Genomic DNA, 22,669 nt, shown 5'->3' on the forward strand with positions numbered 1-22,669 from the left:
GGCCTGGTTCTGGTTCTCTCATGTGTTGTAAAGGCATGGATCTGGTTCTCCCATGTGTTCTAAAGGCCTGGTTCTAGTTCTCTCATGTGTTCTAAAGGCCTGGTTCTGGTTCTCTCATGTGTTCTAAAGGCCTGGTTCTGGTTCTCTCATGTGTTGTAAAGGCATGGATCTGGTTCTCCCATGTGTTCTAAAGGCCTGGTTCTAGTTCTCTCATGTGTTCTAAAGGCCTGGTTCTGGTTCTCTCATGTGTTCTAAAGGCCTGGTTCTGGCTCTCCCATGTGTTCTAAGGGCCTGGTTCTGGTTCTGGCTCTCCCATGTGTTCTAAGGCCTGGTTCTGGTTCTCTCATGTGTTCTAAAGGCCTGGTTCTGGTTCTGGCTCTCCCATGTGTTCTAAAGGCCTGGTTCTGGTTCTCTCATGTGTTCTAAAGGCCTGGTTCTGGTTCTGGTTCTGGCTCTCCCATGTGTTCTAAGGGCCTGGTTCTGGTTCTGGTTCTCTCATGTGTTCTAAAGGCCTGGTTCTGGTTCTCTCATGTGTTCTAAAGGCCTGGTTCTGGTTCTCTCATGTGTTCTAAGGCCTGGTTCTGGTTGTCTCATGTGTTCTAAAGGTTCTGTGGTTCTGGTTGTCTCATGTGTTCTAAAGGTTCTGTGGTTCTGGTTGTCTCATGTGTTCTAAAGGCCTGGTTCTAGTTCTCTCATGTGTTCTAAAGGCCTGGTTCTGGTTCTCTCATGTGTTCTAAAGGCCTGGTTCTGGTTCTCTCATGTGTTCTAAAGGCCTGGTTCTGGTTCTCTCATGTGTTCTAAGGCCTGGTTCTGGTTGTCTCATGTGTTCTAAAGGTTCTCTGGTTCTGGTTCTCTCATGTGTTCTAAAGGCCTGGTTCTGGTTCTCTCATGTGTTGTAAAGGCATGGATCTGGTTCTCCCATGTGTTCTAAAGGCCTGGTTCTAGTTCTCTCATGTGTTCTAAAGGCCTGGTTCTGGTTCTCTCATGTGTTCTAAAGGCCTGGTTCTGGCTCTCCCATGTGTTCTAAGGGCCTGGTTCTGGTTCTGGCTCTCCCATGTGTTCTAAGGCCTGGTTCTGGTTCTCTCATGTGTTCTAAAGGCCTGGTTCTGGTTCTGGCTCTCCCATGTGTTCTAAAGGCCTGGTTCTGGTTCTCTCATGTGTTCTAAAGGCCTGGTTCTGGTTCTGGTTCTGGCTCTCCCATGTGTTCTAAGGGCCTGGTTCTGGTTCTGGTTCTCTCATGTGTTCTAAAGGCCTGGTTCTGGTTCTGGCTCTCCCATGTGTTCTAAGGGCCTGGTTCTGGTTCTCCCATGTGTTCTAAAGGCCTGGTTCTGGTTCTGGCTCTCCCATGTGTTCTAAAGGCCTGGTTCTGGTTCTGGCTCTCCCATGTGTTCTAAGGGCCTGGTTCTGGTTCTCCCATGTGTTCTAAAGGCCTGGTTCTGGTTCTCTCATGTGTTCTAAGGGCCTGGTTCTGGTTCTCTCATGTGTTCTAAAGGCCTGGTTCTGGTTCTCTCATGTGTTCTAAAGGCCTGGTTCTGGTTCTCCCATGTGTTCTAAAGGCCTGGTTCTGGTTCTGGTTCTGGCTCTCTGGGGCCAGGTGGACGCGCTCAGGTGTTTTGTTGTGTTTCCGGTGCTGAAGCTGCAGGTGGAGGTGAGGAAACAGGAAGTTTACTGCTGCTCTGACACACTCCCTCACATGCACCGTGTGCTCGGCGGCACTCCGGCAGGATAACACTGTGCTAACACTGTGCTAACTCTGTGCTAACACTGTGCTAACTGTGGGAGGCTGCAGCGTTAACCCGGGGTACCGTTAAGCTGTGTGTGTGTTTGCTGGGCAGCTAGCAGCTAGCAGCCCGTTAGCTGACAGCCTGTGTGAGGGAGGCGGGCGGAAACGGGGCCGCCGGCCGCCGGGGCTCCGGTGGTGGCGGCCGCCCCTCCGCCGGCCTCCGGCCTCGCTTCCCCGGGAGTTGTGCTGAAGTGGCGCGGCCCGGCGGTGCGCAGGGAGCGGGCTAAAGCTACAGCTAAAGCACAGACTTAGCAGCAAGTTGGTGACGTATTCCCACTAACCCCGCTCCGCGGAGACAGACGGGGGTAAATATCAACGCACTTTGACTTCGATAAACACGCACAACGGAAAAGGCTCGCGGGCGTCGGAGGCGGCGGCACCTGCGGCGCTTTAACAGAGGAAGAAATGTAAAATTCACTTACAGTATCTCCTCTCCGCTCTCCACGGCGGCCATTTTTATTTAAATAAATAATTTTATATTAAAAAAAAAGCCTCCAAACATCTCTGCTCCCTCCCGCTGCACCCCGCCCCCTCCGTCAGTTCCCAAACACCGCGAGACATTCGGTCACCGGCCCCACACCGCCATGCAGGGCGGCGTAATCTCGCGAGAGGTGAACCCAGTGACGCTGAAGCCGAGGCGTTCAGGGCCGCTCTGCAAAAATAAGAAACCAACAGTCTGCTGCTGCTCGTGCACAAATCCTGATCAATAATCAATCAAATGAATTTACAGGAAACTCATTAATCACACCGACAGAATTCAAATTATACAAGTTAGTGAAAGAAAAAAACAATACAAACAATTATAATCCACCTCCCCTCAGGCTGGAAGGGTTTCTCTCCTAAAAAACAATAACAAAGAAAAAAAATAAAAATACTGTAGATTTGTATATAGCGAATGTTTATTTTATTTATTTTATTCTTTTCTATTTGCTTGTTTTTACTTTAATTGTTTTCATATCTTTTACTTTATGCTGCTGCAACACAACAATTTCCCAAATTGGGATGAATAACGGATTTATCTATCTTTCTTTCTTATTAATTTTCCAAAAATAATTCATTAGAAAATATCTGTGAACTCAGAACTTTATGATCTGCAAACAAATAATGAAATCCTGAATCAGACTGTTGAAAACAAAACAAATAAACAGCTTCAGAGCTGTGATTGGCTGCTTCCTCTGCAGGTTTTACTGCACCGACAGTAAGAAGAACTCCTACCTGTTTTTTATGTGTTACAGTCACAGATTTATCATGTTTTCTTTCTCATTGTCACAAATGTTCTAAATTACTTCTGTTATCCCTCCTGTTGTCCTGCGGGTGAAAAGTGACCCACGACCAGGTTTAGCAGTGGAAAAAATACCTTAAACTATCTTTTTCCAACTTGAAGTTTTATGACTTTTCCTAAAGGGACCCCATCATTAGAAAAAGTCACACTTTATTTTTGTTTATGTTTCCATGTGGGCTGTACACCACCAGGGGACAAAGATTGTCGTATGGGTCATTTTTGACCCGTAAAAGAAAACTGAGAAAACAAGAAAACTGTTGGTCCAACTGACAGTTGGTTTGTGGTAAAAAAATAAATAAATAAATGAATAAAGTATCTATCTATCTATCTATCTATCTATCTATCTATCTATCTATCTATCTATCTATCTATCTATCTAAATCAAGTTTAAAAAAACCACTTCAGCTGAACAAACGTCAACAGGAAGTGGAGGACCGGAAGTGAAACTTTGTCTAAAGCTGACACTGGATAGTTAACTCATTAAAGTTTTGATATATTCCGGGTAAGTTTCAGAGAGTTTATCAGCAGTATTTATTTTTATTTGTTTATATTTAAACACTTGGACCTGGGTTCGGATCCTTGGCGGAAGCTTTTATTTTGTCCGTGGAACCGGAAGTGGACCTGAATACGTGGTGCACATTGACTCCGCGGGCGGAAGTGGCTGAAACAGTTTGGGAAGTTTTATCGGGCTGATTGCAGGTGGTTCTGTTGTGTTCTGTGGGTCTGGTTGGTCCGGGTCCAGCTGTTTGATAAGTTCGGAGCTCGGTTCGACTCGGTTCGGCTCGGCTCGTAGCTCGGCTCGGGTGATTCCGGTAGAAACATGTCGGGAGCAGACCTGCGGGAACAGTTCCTCTACAACCTGCCCTCCTCCGTCCTCTGGGAGTTCTGCCGAGTCATGGACGGGCTGTCGGACCTGGACTGGACCCGCTTCGGTGAGTCAGGGACCAGAACTCAGACTGTGTGCTAGCTGCCAGTGGCTAGCTGCTAGCGGCTAGCGGCTAACACCGGGGAGGTTTGTTTTTACGCAACTGGACGATATGACGTCATCAGTGGCGTGTGTCCAGCGGTGGGTCACACCTGCTGACGGGTTCTGTGACGTCACGGTGCGGAACAGTTCGGTTTATTTAAAAAGATGTGGGGGTAACCGGGGTAACCGGGTCTGTGGGACCGGGGTAACCGGATCTGTGGGACCGGGGTAACCGGGGTAACCGGGTCTGTGGGACCGGGGTAACCGGATCTGTGGGACCGGGGTAACCGGGGTAACCGGGTCTGTGGGACCGGGGTAACCGGATCTGTGGGACCGGGGTAACCGGGGTAACCGGGTCTGTGGGACCGGGGTAACCGGATCTGTGGGACCGGGGTAACCGGGTCTGTGGGACCGGGTTAACCGGATCTGTGGGACCGGGGTAACCGGGGTAACCGGGTCTGTGGGACCGGGGTAACTGGATCTGTGGGACCGGGGTAACTGGATCTGTGGGACCGGGGTAACCGGATCTGTGGGACCGGGGTAACTGGATCTGTGGGACCGGGGTAACCGGGGTAACCGGGTCTGTGGGACCGGGGTAACCGGGGTAACTGGATCTGTGGGACCGGGGTAACCGGGGTAACTGGATCTGTGGGACCGGGGTAACCGGATCTGTGGGACCGGGGTAACTGGATCTGTGGGACCGGGGTAACCGGGGTAACCGGATCTGTGGGACCGGGGTAACCGGGTCTGTGGGACCGGGGTAACCGGATCTGTGGGACCGGGGTAACCGGATCTGTGGAACCGGGGTAACCGGGGTAACCGGATCTGTGGGACCGGGGTAACCGGGTCTGTGGGACCGGGGTAACCGGGTCTGTGGGACCGGGGTAACCGGGGTAACTGGATCTGTGGGACCGGGGTAACCGGGTCTGTGGGACCGGGGTAACCGGATCTGTGGGACCGGGGTAACCGGGTCTGTGGGACCGGGGTAACCGGGGTAACTGGATCTGTGGGACCGGGGTAACCGGGGTAACTGGATCTGTGGGACCGGGGTAACCGGGGTAACTGGATCTGTGGGACCGGGGTAACCGGGGTAACTGGATCTGTGGGACCGGGGTAACCGGGGTAACTGGATCTGTGGGACCGGGGTAACCGGGGTAACCGGGTCTGTGGGACCGGGGTAACTGGGGTAACCGGGGTAACTGCTGCTTTAATGCCCCCCCATAACTCTGCAGCCTCCGAGGTCCTCAAAGACCAGACCGCCCTGCGATTGGCTGAGAGGAAGGAGAGGCGGACCGACAGCGTGATGAACCAATGGGGAACCAGGAACGGGCGGGTCGGGGAGCTGATCGACCTGTTGGAGTCTCTGCAGCTGTTCAGGCCGCGTGATGTCATCCTGGGCTGTGAGTGCCCCCCTGACCTCTGACCTCTGACCCAGAGGAACTGCTTAATGCTCAGATGTCCGTCTTTCTGTCTGCAGGGACGCCGAGTTTGAACCCTCCCCCTCCTCCTCTTCCTCCTCTTCCTCCTCCTCTTCCTCCTTCTCCCCCTCCCCCTCCTGATTCTCGCCATTCCACCGTTCCGCCACCTCAAGCTCCGCCCACAGGTAACGTCTGATCAGCTTTGGGATCATCAGTGACTGACTGATCACTAAGAAACCAGCTGATTGGTCAGTGATGGTGATGACGTCATCTCTGTTCTTCACCTGCAGCTGAGTGTTCAGACGGCAAAGGCGGAGGAAGACCTCTTCCTGGACCGGCCCGCCCCCCAACCGACCTGTTCTCTGAGGACCAGCGGCAGGTAAAGATCAATCATCAATAATAACTCAATAATAACTCAATCATCAATAATAACTCAATCATCAATAACTCAATAATAACTCAATCATCTATAACTCAATAATAACTCAATCATCAATAATAACTCAATCATCAATAATAACTCAATCATCAATAACTCAATAATAACTCAATCATCAATAATAACTCAATCATCAATAATAACTCAATCATCAATAATAACTCAATAATAACTCAATCATCAATAATAACTCAATAATAACTCAATCATCAATAATAACTCAATCATCAATAACTCAATAATAACTCAATCATCTATAATAACTCAATCATCAATAACTCAATAATAACTCAATCATCAATAATAACTCAATCATCAATAACTCAATAATAACTCAATCATCAATAATAACTCAATCATCAATAATAACTCAATAATAACTCAATCATCAATAATAACTCAATCATCAATAACTCAATCATCAATAATAACTCAATCATCAATAATAACTCAATCATCAATAATAACTCAATCATCAATAACTCAATAATAACTCAATCATCTATAATAACTCAATCATCTATAATAACTCAATCATCTATAATAACTCAATAATAACTCAATCATCTATAATAACTCAATCATCTATAATAACTCAATCATCAATAATAACTCAATCATCAATAATAACTCAATCATCAATAACTCAATAATAACTCAATCATCAATAATAACTCAATCATCTATAATAACTCAATAATAACTCAATCATCTATAATAACTCAATCATCAATAATAACTCAATCATCTATAATAACTCAATAATAACTCAATCATCTATAATAACTCAATCATCAATAACTCAATAATAACTCAATCATCTATATTAACTCAATCATCAATAATAACTCAATCATCTATAATAACTCAATCATCAATAATAACTCAATCATCAATAACTCAATAATAACTCAATCATCTATAATAACTCAATCATCAATAATAACTCAATCATCTATAATAACTCAATCATCAATAATAACTCAATCATCAATAATAACTCAATCATCTATAATAACTCAATCATCTATAATAACTCAATCATCTATAATAACTCAATAATAACTCAATCATCTATAATAACTCAATAATAACTCAATCATCAATAATAACTCAATCATCAATAATAACTCAATAACTCAATCATCTATAATAACTCAATCATCTATAATAACTCAATCATCAATAATAACTCAATCATCTATAATAACTCAATCATCAATAATAACTCAATCATCTATAATAACTCAATAATAACTCAATCATCTATAATAACTCAATAATAACTCAATCATCTATAATAACTCAATAATAACTCAATCATCAATAATAACTCAATCATCTATAATAACTCAATAATAACTCAATCATCAATAATAACTCAATCATCTATAATAACTCAATAATAACTCAATCATCAATAATAACTCAATCATCTATAATAACTCAATAATAACTCAATCATCTATAATAACTCAATCATCAATAATAACTCAATCATCTATAATAACTCAATAATAACTCAATCATCTATAATAACTCAATCATCTATAATAACTCAATCATCAATAACTCAATCATCAATAATAACTCAATCATCAATAATAACTCAATCATCAATAATAACTCAATCATCAATAACTCAATAATAACTCAATCATCAATAATAACTCAATCATCAATAACTCAATAATAACTCAATCATCTATAATAACTCAATCATCTATAATAACTCAATCATCAATAATAACTCAATAATAACTCAATCATCTATAATAACTCAATAATAACTCAATCATCAATAATAACTCAATCATCAATAATAACTCAATCATCTATAATAACTCAATCATCAATAATAACTCAATAATAACTCAATCATCTATAATAACTCAATAATAACTCAATCATCAATAATAACTCAATCATCAATAATAACTCAATCATCTATAATAACTCAATCATCTATAATAACTCAATCATCAATAATAACTCAATAATAACTCAATCATCTATAATAACTCAATAATAACTCAATCATCAATAATAACTCAATCATCAATAATAACTCAATCATCTATAATAACTCAATCATCAATAATAACTCAATCATCAATAACTCAATAATAACTCAATCATCAATAATAACTCAATCATCAATAATAACTCAATCATCTATAATAACTCAATCATCAATAATAACTCAATAATAACTCAATCATCAATAATAACTCAATCATCAATAATAACTCAATCATCAATAACTCAATAATAACTCAATCATCAATAATAACTCAATCATCAATAACTCAATAATAACTCAATCATCAATAATAACTCAATCATCAATAACTCAATAATAACTCAATCATCAATAATAACTCAATCATCAATAATAACTCAATCATCTATAATAACTCAATAATAACTCAATCATCAATAATAACTCAATAATAACTCAATCATCAATAACTCAATAATAACTCAATCATCAATAATAACTCAATCATCTATAATAACTCAATCATCAATAATAACTCAATCATCTATAATAACTCAATCATCAATAATAACTCAATCATCAATAATAACTCAATCATCTATAATAACTCAATCATCAATAACTCAATAATAACTCAATCATCAATAACTCAATAATAACTCAATCATCAATAATAACTCAATCATCAATAATAACTCAATCATCAATAACTCAATAATAACTCAATCATCAATAATAACTCAATCATCAATAATAACTCAATCATCAATAATAACTCAATCATCTATAATAACTCAATCATCAATAATAACTCAATCATCAATAACTCAATAATAACTCAATCATCAATAATAACTCAATCATCAATAATAACTCAATCATCTATAATAACTCAATCATCAATAATAACTCAATCATCAATAACTCAATAATAACTCAATCATCAATAACTCAATAATAACTCAATCATCAATAATAACTCAATCATCAATAATTACTCAATCATCAATAATAACTCAATCATCAATAACTCAATAATAACTCAATCATCTATAATAACTCAATCATCAATAATAACTCAATCATCAATAACTCAATAATAACTCAATCATCAATAATAACACAATAATCAATAACTCAATCATCAATAATAACTCAATCATCAATAATAACACAATAATCAATAACTCAATAATAACTCAATCATCAATAATAACTCAATCATCAATAACTCAATAATAACTCAATCATCAATAATAACTCAATCATCAATAACTCAATCATCAATAATAACTCAATCATCAATAATAACACAATAATCAATAACTCAATAATAACTCAATCATCTATAATAACTCAATCATCAATAATAACTCAATCATCTATAATAACTCAATCATCAATAACTCAATAATAACTCAATCATCAATAATAACTCAATCATCAATAACTCAATAATAACTCAATCATCAATAATAACTCAATCATCAATAACTCAATCATCAATAATAACTCAATCATCAATAATAACACAATAATCAATAACTCAATAATAACTCAATCATCTATAATAACTCAATCATCAATAATAACTCAATCATCAATAATAACACAATCATCAATAATAACTCAATCATCAATAACTCAATAATAACTCAATCATCAATAACTCAATTATAACTCAATCATCAATAACTCAATAATAACTCAATCATCAATAATAACTCAATCATCAATAATAACTCAATCATCAATAACTCAATCATCAATAACTCAATAATAACTCAATCATCAATAATAACTCAATCATCTATAATAACTCAATCATCAATAATAACTCAATCATCTATAATAACTCAATCATCAATAATAACTCAATCATCAATAACTCAATAATAACTCAATCATCAATAATAACTCAATCATCAATAATAACTCAATCATCTATAATAACTCAATCATCAATAATAACTCAATCATCAATAACTCAATAATAACTCAATCATCAATAACTCAATAATAACTCAATCATCAATAATAACTCAATCATCAATAATTACTCAATCATCAATAATAACTCAATCATCAATAATTACTCAATCATCAATAATAACTCAATCATCAATAACTCAATAATAACTCAATCATCTATAATAACTCAATCATCAATAATAACTCAATCATCAATAACTCAATAATAACTCAATCATCAATAATAACACAATAATCAATAACTCAATCATCAATAATAACTCAATCATCAATAATAACACAATAATCAATAACTCAATAATAACTCAATCATCAATAATAACTCAATCATCAATAACTCAATAATAACTCAATCATCAATAATAACTCAATCATCAATAACTCAATCATCAATAATAACTCAATCATCAATAATAACACAATAATCAATAACTCAATAATAACTCAATCATCTATAATAACTCAATCATCAATAATAACTCAATCATCTATAATAACTCAATCATCAATAATAACACAATCATCAATAATAACTCAATCATCAATAACTCAATAATAACTCAATCATCAATAACTCAATTATAACTCAATCATCAATAACTCAATAATAACTCAATCATCAATAATAACTCAATCATCAATAATAACTCAATCATCAATAACTCAATAATAACTCAATCATCAATAATAACTCAATCATCTATAATAACTCAATCATCAATAATAACACAATCATCAATAATAACTCAATCATCAATAACTCAATAATAACTCAATCATCAATAATAACTCAATCATCAATAATAACTCAATCATCAATAACTCTATAATAACTCAATCATCAATAATAACTCAATCATCAATAATAACTCAATCATCAATAACTCAATAATAACTCAATCATCAATAATAACTCAATCATCAATAACTCAATAATAACACAATCATCAATAATAACACAATCATCAATAATAACTCAATCATCAATAACTCAATAATAACACAATCATCAATAATAACTCAATCATCAATTATAACTCAATCATCAATAATAACTCAATAATCAATAATAACTCAATAATCAATAACTCAATAATCAATAACTCAATCATCAATAATAACTCAATCATCAATAATAACTCAATCATCTATAATAACTCAATCATCAATAATAACTCAATCATCAATAATAACTCAATAATAACTCAATCATCTATAATAACTCAATCATCAATAATAACTCAATCATCAATAACTCAATAATAACTCAATCATCTATAATAACTCAATCATCAATAATAACTCAATAATAACTCAATCATCTATAATAACTCAATCATCAATAATAACTCAATCATCAATAACTCAATAATAACTCAATCATCTATAATAACTCAATAATAACTCAATCATCAATAATAACTCAATCATCAATAACTCAATAATAACTCAATCATCAATAATAACTCAATAATAACTCAATCATCAATAATAACTCAATCATCAATAATAACTCAATCATCTATAATAACTCAATCATCAATAACAACTCAATCATCAATAATAACTCAATAATAACTCAATCATCAATAATAACTCAATCATCAATAACTCAATAATAACTCAATCATCAATAATAACTCAATCATCTATAATAACTCAATCATCTATAATAACTCAATCATCAATAATAACTCAATCATCAATAATAACTCAATCATCAATAACTCAATAATAACTCAATCATCAATAATAACTCAATCATCAATAATAACTCAATCATCAATAACTCAATAATAACTCAATCATCTATAATAACTCAATAATCAATAACTCAATCATCAATAATAACTCAATAATCAATAACTCAATCATCAATAATAACTCAATCATCAATAATAACTCAATAATCAATAACTCAATCATCAATAATAACTCAATCATCTAGAATAACTCAATCATCAATAATAACTCAATCATCAATAACTCAATAATAACTCAATCATCAATAATAACTCAATAATAACTCAATCATCAATAATAACTCAATCATCAATAACTCAATAATAACTCAATCATCAATAATAACTCAATCATCAATAATAACTCAATAATAACTCAATCATCAATAACTCAATAACTCAATCATCAATAATAACTCAATCATCAATAATAACTCAATAATAACTCAATCATCTATAAGAACTCAATAACTCAATCATCAATAATAACTCAATCATCAATAATAACTCAATCATCAATAATAACTCAATCATCAATAATAACTCAATCATCAATAATAACTCAATAATAACTCAATCATCTATAATAACTCAATAATAACTCAATCATCAATAATAACTCAATAATAACTCAATCATCAATAACTCAATTATAACTCAATCATCAATAACTCAATAATAACTCAATCATCAATAATAACTCAATCATCAATAACTCAATAATAACTCAATCATCAATAATAACTCAATCATCAATAATAACTCAATAATAACTCAATCATCTATAATAACTCAATCATCAATAACTCAATCATCAATAATAACTCAATCATCAATAATAACTCAATCATAACAATAATCAATAACTCAATAATAACTCAATCATCAATAATAACTCAATCATCAATAATAACTCAATAATAACACAATAATCAATAACTCAATAATAACTCAATCATCAATAATAACTCAATCATCAATAATAACTCAATAATAACACAATAATCAATAACTCAATAATAACTCAATCATCAATAATAACTCAATAATAACTCAATCATCAATAATAACTCAATCATCAATAATAACTCAATCATCAATAACTCAATAATAACTCAATCATCAATAATAACTCAATCATCAATAACTCAATAATAACTCAATCATCAATAATAACTCAATCATCAATAACTCAATAATAACTCAATCATCAATAATAACTCAATAATAACTCAATCATCAATAATAACTCAATCATCAATAATAACTCAATCATCAATAACTCAATAATAACTCAATCATCAATAATAACTCAATAATAACTCAATCATCAATAATAACTCAATCATCAATAATAACTCAATCATCAATAATAACTCAATAATAACTCAATCATCAATAATAACTCAATAATAACACAATAATCAATAACTCAATGATAACTCAATCATCAATAATAACTCAATCATCAATAATAACTCAATAATAACTCAATCATCAATAATAACTCAATAATAACACAATAATCAATAACTCAATAATAACTCAATCATCAATAATAACTCAATCATCAATAATAACTCAATCATCAATAATAACTCAATAATAACACAATAATCAATAACTCAATAATAACTCAATCATCAATAATAACTCAATCATCAATAATAACTCAATCATCTATAATAACTCAATAATCAATAACTCAATGATAACTCAATCATCAATAATAACTCAATCATCAATAATAACTCAATAATAACTCAATCATCAATAATAACTCAATAATAACACAATAATCAATAACTCAATAATAACTCAATCATCAATAATAACTCAATCATCAATAATAACTCAATAATAACACAATAATCAATAACTCAATAATAACTCAATCATCAATAACTCAATAATAACTCAATCATCAATAACTCAATAATAACTCAATCATCAATAATAACTCAATCATCAATAACTCAATAATAACTCAATCATCAATAATAACTCAATAATAACACAATAATCAATAACTCAATAATAACTCAATAATAACTCAATCATCAATAATAACTCAATCATCAATAACTCAATAATAACTCAATCATCTATAATAACTCAATCATCAATAATAACTCAATCATCAATAACTCAATAATAACTCAATCATCAATAATAACTCAATCATCAATAATAACTCAATCATCAATAATAACTCAATCATCAATAACTCAATAATAACTCAATCATCTATAATAACTCAATCATCAATAATAACTCAATCATCTATAATAACTCAATAATAACTCAATCATCTATAATAACTCAATCATCAATAATAACTCAATAATAACTCAATCATCAATAATAACTCAATCATCAATAACTCAATAATAACTCAATCATCAATAATAACTCAATCATCAATAATAACTCAATCATCAATAATAACTCAATCATCTATAATAACTCAATCATCAATAATAACTCAATAATAACTCAATCATCAATAATAACTCAATCATCAATAACTCAATAATAACTCAATCATCAATAATAACTCAATCATCAATAATAACTCAATCATCAATAACTCAATAATAACTCAATCATCTATAATAACTCAATCATCAATAATAACTCAATCATCAATAACTCAATAATAACTCAATCATCAATAATAACTCAATAATAACACAATAATCAATAACTCAATAATAACTCAATCATCAATAATAACTCAATCATCAATAACTCAATAATAACTCAATCATCTATAATAACTCAATCATCAATAATAACTCAATCATCAATAATAACTCAATAATAGCACAATAATCAATAACTCAATAATAACTCAATCATCAATAATAACTCAATCATCTATAATAACTCAATAATAACTCAATCATCTATAATAACTCAATCATCAATAATAACTCAATAATAACTCAATCATCAATAATAACTCAATCATCTATAATAACTCAATAATAACTCAATCATCTATAATAACTCAATCATCAATAATAACTCAATAATAACACAATAATCAATAACTCAATAATAACTCGATCATCAATAATAACTCAATCATCAATAATAACTCAATAATAACACAATAATCAATAACTCAATAATAACTCAATCATCAATAATAACTCAATAATAACACAATAATCAATAATAACTCAATCATCAATAATAACTCAATCATCAATAACTCAATAATAACTCAATCATCAATAATAACACAATAATCAATAACTCAATAATAACTCAATCATCAATAATAACTCAATCATCAATAATAACTCAATAATAACACAATAATCAATAACTCAATAATAACTCAATCATCAATAATAACTCAATCATCAATAACTCAATAATAACTCAATCATCAATAATAACACAATAATCAATAACTCAATAATAACTCAATCATCTATAATAACTCAATCATCAATAATAACTCAATAATAACTCAATCATCAATAATAACTCAATAATAACTCAATCATCAATAATAACTCAATAATAACTCAATCATCAATAATAACTCAATCATCAATAATAACTCAATAATAACACAATAATCAATAATAACTCAATCATCAATAATAACACAATAATCAATAACTCAATAATAATTCAATCATCAATAATAACTCAATCATCAATAATAACTCAATAATAACTCAATCATCAATAATAACTCAATCATCAATAACTCAATAATAACTCAATCATCAATAATAACTCAATCATCTATAATAACTCAATCATCTATAATAACTCAATCATCAATAATAACTCAATCATCAATAATAACTCAATCATCAATAACTCAATAATAACTCAATCATCAATAATAACTCAATCATCAATAATAACTCAATCATCAATAACTCAATAATAACTCAATCATCTATAATAACTCAATAATCAATAACTCAATCATCAATAATAACTCAATAATCAATAACTCAATCATCAATAATAACTCAATCATCAATAATAACTCAATAATCAATAACTCAATCATCAATAATAACTCAATCATCTAGAATAACTCAATCATCAATAATAACTCAATCATCAATAACTCAATAATAACTCAATCATCAATAATAACTCAATAATAACTCAATCATCAATAATAACTCAATCATCAATAACTCAATAATAACTCAATCATCAATAATAACTCAATCATCAATAACTCAATAATAACTCAATCATCAATAATAACTCAATCATCAATAATAACTCAATCATCATCAATAACTCAATAATAACTCAATCATCAATAATAACTCAATCATCTATAATAACTCAATAATAACTCAATCATCTATAATAACTCAATCATCAATAATAACTCAATAATAACACAATAATCAATAACTCAATAATAACTCGATCATCAATAATAACTCAATCATCAATAATAACTCAATAATAACACAATAATCAATAACTCAATAATAACTCAATCATCAATAATAACTCAATAATAACACAATAATCAATAATAACTCAATCATCAATAATAACTCAATCATCAATAACTCAATAATAACTCAATCATCAATAATAACACAATAATCAATAACTCAATAATAACTCAATCATCAATAATAACTCAATCATCAATAATAACTCAATAATAACACAATAATCAATAACTCAATAATAACTCAATCATCAATAATAACTCAATCATCAATAACTCAATAATAACTCAATCATCAATAATAACACAATAATCAATAACTCAATAATAACTCAATCATCTATAATAACTCAATCATCAATAATAACTCAATAATAACTCAATCATCAATAATAACTCAATAATAACTCAATCATCAATAATAACTCAATAATAACTCAATCATCAATAATAACTCAATCATCAATAATAACTCAATAATAACACAATAATCAATAATAACTCAATCATCAATAATAACACAATAATCAATAACTCAATAATAATTCAATCATCAATAATAACTCAATAATAACACAATCATCAATAATAACTCAATAATAACACAATAATCAATAATAACTCAATCATCAATAATAACTCAATAATAACTCAATCATCTATAATAACTCAATAATTACTCAATCATCAATAATAACTCAATCATCAATAACTCAATAATAACTCAATCATCAATAATAACACAATAATCAATAACTCAATAATAACTCAATCATCAATAATAATTCAATAATAACACAATAATCAATAACTCAATAATAACTCAATCATCAATAATAACTCAATAATAACACAATAATCAATAACTCAATAATAACTCAATCATCAATAATAACTCAATCATCAATAATAACTCAATAATAACTCAATCATCAATAATAACACAATAATCAATAACTCAATCATCAATAACTCAATCATCAATAATAACTCAATCATCTATAATAACACAATAATCAATAACTCAATCATCAATAACTCAATCATCTATAATAACACAATAATCAATAACTCAATCATCAATAACTCAATCATCAATAATAACTCAATCATCAATAATAACTCAATCATCAATAATAACTCAATCATCAATAACTCAAACATCAATAATAACTCAATCATCAATAATAACTCAATAATAACTCAATCATCAATAACTCAATCATTAATAATAACTCAATCATCAATAACTCAATCATCAATAACTCAATCATCAATAACTCAATCATCTATAATAACTCAATCATCAATAATAACTCAATAATAACTCAATAATAACTCAAACATCAATAATAACTCAATCATCAATAATAACTCAATCATCAATAATAACTCAAACATCAATAATAACTCAATCATCTATAATAACTCAATAATACCTCAATCATCAATAACTCAATCATCAATAACTCAATCATCTATAATAACTCAATCATCAATAACTCAATAATAACTCAATCATCAATAATAACTCAATCATCAATAATAACTCAATAATAACTCAATCATCAATAATAACTCAATCATCAATAACTCAATAATAACTCAATCATCTATAATAACTCAATCATCAATAATAACTCAATCATCAATACTCAATAATAACTCAATCATCAATAATAACTCAATAATAACTCAATCATCTATAATAACTCAATCATCAATACTCAATAATAACACAATAATCAATAACTCAATAATAACTCAATCATCAATAATAACTCAATCATCAATAATAACTCAATCATCAATAATAACTCAATCATCAATAACTCAATCATCAATAATAACTCAATAATAGCACAATAATCAATAACTCAATAATAACTCAATCATCAATAATAACTCAATCATCAATAATAACTCAATCATCAATAATAACTCAATCATCAATAATAACTCAATCATCAATAACTCAATCATCTATAATAACTCAATCATCTATAATAACACAATAATAACTCAATCATCTATAATAACTCAATAATAACTCAATCATCAATAATAACTCAATAATAACACAATAATCAATAACTCAATAATAACTCAATCATCAATAATAACTCAATCATCAATAATAACTCAATAATAACACAATAATCAATAACTCAATAATAACTCAATCATCAATAATAACTCAATAATAACACAATAATCAATAATAACTCAATCATCAATAATAACTCAATCATCAATAACTCAATAATAACTCAATCATCAATAATAACACAATCAATAACTCAATAATAACTCAATCATCAATAATAACTCAATCATCAATAATAACTCAATAATAACACAATAATCAATAACTCAATAATAACTCAATCATCAATAATAACTCAATAATAACACAATAATCAATAACTCAATAATAACTCAATCATCAATAATAACTCAATAATAACACAATAATCAATAACTCAATAATAACTCAATCATCAATAATAACTCAATCATCAATAACTCAATAATAACTCAATAATAACTCAATAATAACTCAATCATCAATAATAACTCAATCATCAATAATAACTCAATAATAACTCAATCATCTATAATAACTCAATCATCAATAACTCAATAATAACTCAATCATCTATAATAACTCAATCATCAATAATAACTCAATCATCAATAACTCAATAATAACTCAATAATAACTCAATCATCAATAATAACTCAATCATCAATAACTCAATAATAACTCAATCATCTATAATAACTCAATCATCAATAATAACTCAATCATCAATAATAACTCAATCATCAATAACTCAATAATAACTCAATCATCTATAATAACTCAATCATCAATAATAACTCAATCATCAATAACTCAATAATAACTCAATCATCAATAATAACTCAATCATCTATAATAACTCAATCATCAATAATAACTCAATCATCAATAACTCAATAATAACTCAATCATCAATAATAACTCAATCATCAATAACTCAATAATAACTCAATCATCTATAATAACTCAATCATCAATAATAACTCAATCATCAATAATAACTCAATCATCAATAACTCAATAATAACTCAATCATCAATAATAACTCAATCATCAATAACTCAATAATAACTCAATCATCAATAATAACTCAATCATCAATAACTCAATCATCAATAATAACTCAATATTAACTCAATCATCTATAATAACTCAATCATCAATAATAACTCAATAATCAATAACTCAATCATCAATAACTCAATCATCTATAATAACTCAATCATCTATAATAACACAATAATCAATAACTCAATCATCAATAACTCAATCATCAATAATAACTCAATCATCTATAATAACACAATAATCAATAACTCAATCATCAATAACTCAATCATCTATAATAACACAATAATCAATAACTCAATCATCAATAACTCAATCATCAATAATAACTCAATCATCAATAATAACTCAATCATCAATAATAACTCAATCATCAATAACTCAAACATCAATAATAACTCAATCATCAATAATAACTCAATAATAACTCAATCATCAATAATAACTCAATAATAACTCAATCATCAATAATAACTCAATCATCAATAACTCAAACATCAATAATAACTCAATCATCAATAATAACTCAATCATCAATAATAACTCAATAATAACTCAATCATCAATAACTCAATCATTAATAATAACTCAATCATCAATAACTCAATCATCAATAACTCAATCATCTATAATAACTCAATCATCAATAATAACTCAATAATAACTCAATAATAACTCAATCATCAATAATAACTCAATCATCAATAATAACTCAATCATCTATAATAACTCAATAATACCTCAATCATCAATAACTCAATCATTAATAATAACTCAATCATCAATAACTCAATCATCTATAATAACTCAATCATCAATAATAACTCAATCATCAATAATAACTCAATCATCAATAACTCAATCATCAATAACTCAATCATCAATAATAACTCAATCATCAATAATAACTCAATCATCTATAATAACACAATAATCAATAACTCAATCGTCAATAACTCAATCATCAATAATAACTCAATCATCAATAATAACTCGATCATCTATAATAACACAATAATCAATAACTCAATCATCAATAACTCAATCATCAATAATAACTCAATCATCTATAATAACTCAATCATCTATAATAACACAATAATCAATAACTCAATCATTAATAATAACTCAATCATCAATAACTCAATCATCAATAATAACTCAATCATCTATAATAACTCAATCATCTATAATAACACAATAATCAATAACTCAATCATCAATAATAACTCAATCATTAATAACTCAGTAATCAATAACTCAGTCAATCATCAATAATAACACAATAAAAAACACAATATTAACTCGGGGGCGATCCTGATGTGAAAAACTTTATTCATAAAATGTGTTAACAGGAAGTTTATTTTGACAGGAAGAGCAGCGTGACGATGATGTCATCCCTCCTGACCGCCCCGCTGTGCCCTGCAGCGTCATCGGTGCGGTCATGTGCTGGTCATACGAAGAGGTGCATGCTGGGACGCGAGGCTTCTCCCCGGCCCTGCAGGTGGGGGAGGGGGGGTTTGGCGTGGTGTACCGAGCCACCCTGAGCAACATGGACTGCGCCGTCAAGAGGCTCCGGCAGGTCAGCCAATCACAGCGCAGCATGTCACCAGCTGCTTTCAGACCGCCACACCTGGTGGACACGAGCGCTGTCCTCCACTCGCGTCCCCAAATACCATCCGTGACCTGTTAACAACCTCGGTTCATGGTGAGCGGCGTCCTTCTGTCCTCATCGGGACGAGCGGCGTCCTTCTGTCCTCATCGGGACGAGCGGCGTCCTTCTGTCCTCATCGGGACGAGCGGCGTCCTTCTGTCCTCGTCGGGACGAGCGGCGTCCTTCTGTCCTCATCGGGACGAACGGCGTCCTTCTGTCCTCATCGGGACGAGCGGCGTCCTTCTGTCCTCATCGGGACGAACGGCGTCCTTCTGTCCTCATCGGGACGAGCGGCGTCCTTCTGTCCTCATCGGGACGAGCGGCGTCCTTCTGTCCTCATCGGGACGAGCGGCGTCCTTCTGTCCTCATCGGGACGAGCGGCGTCCTTCTGTCCTCATCGGGAGGAACGGCGTCCTTCTGTCCTCATCGGGACGAACGGCGTCCTTCTGTCCTCATCGGGACGAGCGGCGTCCTTCTGTCCTCATCGGGACATACGGCGTCCTTCTGTCCTCATCGGGACGAGCGGCGTCCTTCTGTCCTCATCGGGACGAGCGGCGTCCTTCTGTCCTCATCGGGACGAGCGGCGTCCTTCTGTCCTCATCGGGACGAGCGGCGTCCTTCCGTCCTCATCAGGAGGAACGGCGTCCTTCCGTCCTCATCAGGAGGAACGGCGTCCTTCTGTCCTCATCAGGAGGAACGGCGTCCTTCTGTCCTCATCGGGACGAGCGGCGTCCTTCTGTCCTCATCGGAACAAGCGGCGTCCTTCTGTCCTCATCAGGAGGAACGGCGTCCTTCTGTCCTCATCGGGACATACGGCGTCCTTCTGTCCTCATCGGGACGAACGGCGTCCTTCTGTCCTCATCGGGACGTACGGCGTCCTTCTGTCCTCATCGGGACAAACGGCGTCCTTCTGTCCTCATCGGGACGAACGGCGTCCTTCTGTCCTCATCGGGAGGAACGGCGTCCTTCTGTCCTCATCAGGAGGAACGGCGTCCTTCTGTCCTCATCGGGACGAGCGGCGTCCTTCTGTCCTCATCGGGAGGAACGGCGTCCTTCTGTCCTCATCGGGACGAGCGGCGTCCTTCTGTCCTCATCGGGACGAACGGCGTCCTTCTGTCCTCATCGGGACAAGCGGCGTCCTTCTGTCCACATCAGGTCGAACGGCGTCCTTCTGTCCTCATCGGGACAAACGGCGTCCTTCTGTCCTCATCAGGAGGAACGGCGTCCTTCTGTCCACATCAGGTCGAACGGCGTCCTTCTGTCCACATCAGGTCGAACGGCGTCCTTCTGTCCTCATCGGGACAAACGGCGTCCTTCTGTCCTCATCAGGAGGAACGGCGTCCTTCTGTCCACATCATGACGAACGGCGTCCTTCCGTCCTCATCGGGACGAACGGCATCCTTCTGTCCACATCGGGTCGAACGGCGTCCTTCTGTCCACATCATGACGAACGGCGTCCTTCTGTCCACATCATGACGAACGGCGTCCTTCCGTCCTCATCGGGACGAGCGGCGTCCTTCTGTCCTCATCGGGACGAGCGGCGTCCTTCTGTCCACATCAGGTCGAACGGCATCCTTCTGTCCTCATCGGGACGAGCGGCGTCCTTCTGTCCTCATCAGGAGGAACGGCGTTCTTCTGTCCACATCAGGTCGAACGGCATCCTTCTGTCCTCATCGGGACGAGCGGCGTCCTTCTGTCCACATCGGGACAAACGGCGTCCTCATCTGGACGAACGGCGTTCTTCTGTCCTCATCGGGACAAACGGCGTCCTTCTGTCCTC

The 22,669-nt window shown here is 33.3% G+C and overlaps 2 protein-coding genes across 4 annotated transcripts in view; one reads left to right on the forward strand and one right to left on the reverse strand.

Moving 5' to 3' along the window:
• Positions 1 to 2,309, reverse strand: part of mecp2 (methyl CpG binding protein 2) — a 31,569-nt gene extending 29,260 nt beyond the window's left edge. For both annotated transcript variants that reach the window (XM_075475868.1, XM_075475867.1), the window contains exon 1: positions 2,206 to 2,309. In XM_075475868.1, coding sequence (XP_075331983.1) covers positions 2,206 to 2,237 — 32 coding nt within the window. In that variant the 5' untranslated portion in view covers positions 2,238 to 2,309. The remainder of the gene's footprint in view (positions 1 to 2,205) is intronic.
• A 1,383-nt stretch (positions 2,310 to 3,692) lies between these two features.
• Positions 3,693 to 22,669, forward strand: part of irak1 (interleukin-1 receptor-associated kinase 1) — a 53,522-nt gene continuing 34,545 nt past the window's right edge. For both annotated transcript variants that reach the window (XR_012770472.1, XM_075475870.1), the window contains exons 1-5: positions 3,693 to 3,997; positions 5,265 to 5,432; positions 5,510 to 5,635; positions 5,741 to 5,829; positions 20,608 to 20,817. Coding sequence is in view for 1 of the 2 variants with exons in the window: in XM_075475870.1 (XP_075331985.1) it covers positions 3,886 to 3,997; positions 5,265 to 5,432; positions 5,510 to 5,635; positions 5,741 to 5,829; positions 20,608 to 20,817 (705 nt within the window). In the remaining variant the exon portion in view is untranslated. The remainder of the gene's footprint in view (positions 3,998 to 5,264; positions 5,433 to 5,509; positions 5,636 to 5,740; positions 5,830 to 20,607; positions 20,818 to 22,669) is intronic.

This window comes from Odontesthes bonariensis, chromosome 10 (assembly GCF_027942865.1).
Source record: "Odontesthes bonariensis isolate fOdoBon6 chromosome 10, fOdoBon6.hap1, whole genome shotgun sequence".
Taxonomy (NCBI): Eukaryota; Metazoa; Chordata; class Actinopteri; order Atheriniformes; family Atherinopsidae; genus Odontesthes; species Odontesthes bonariensis.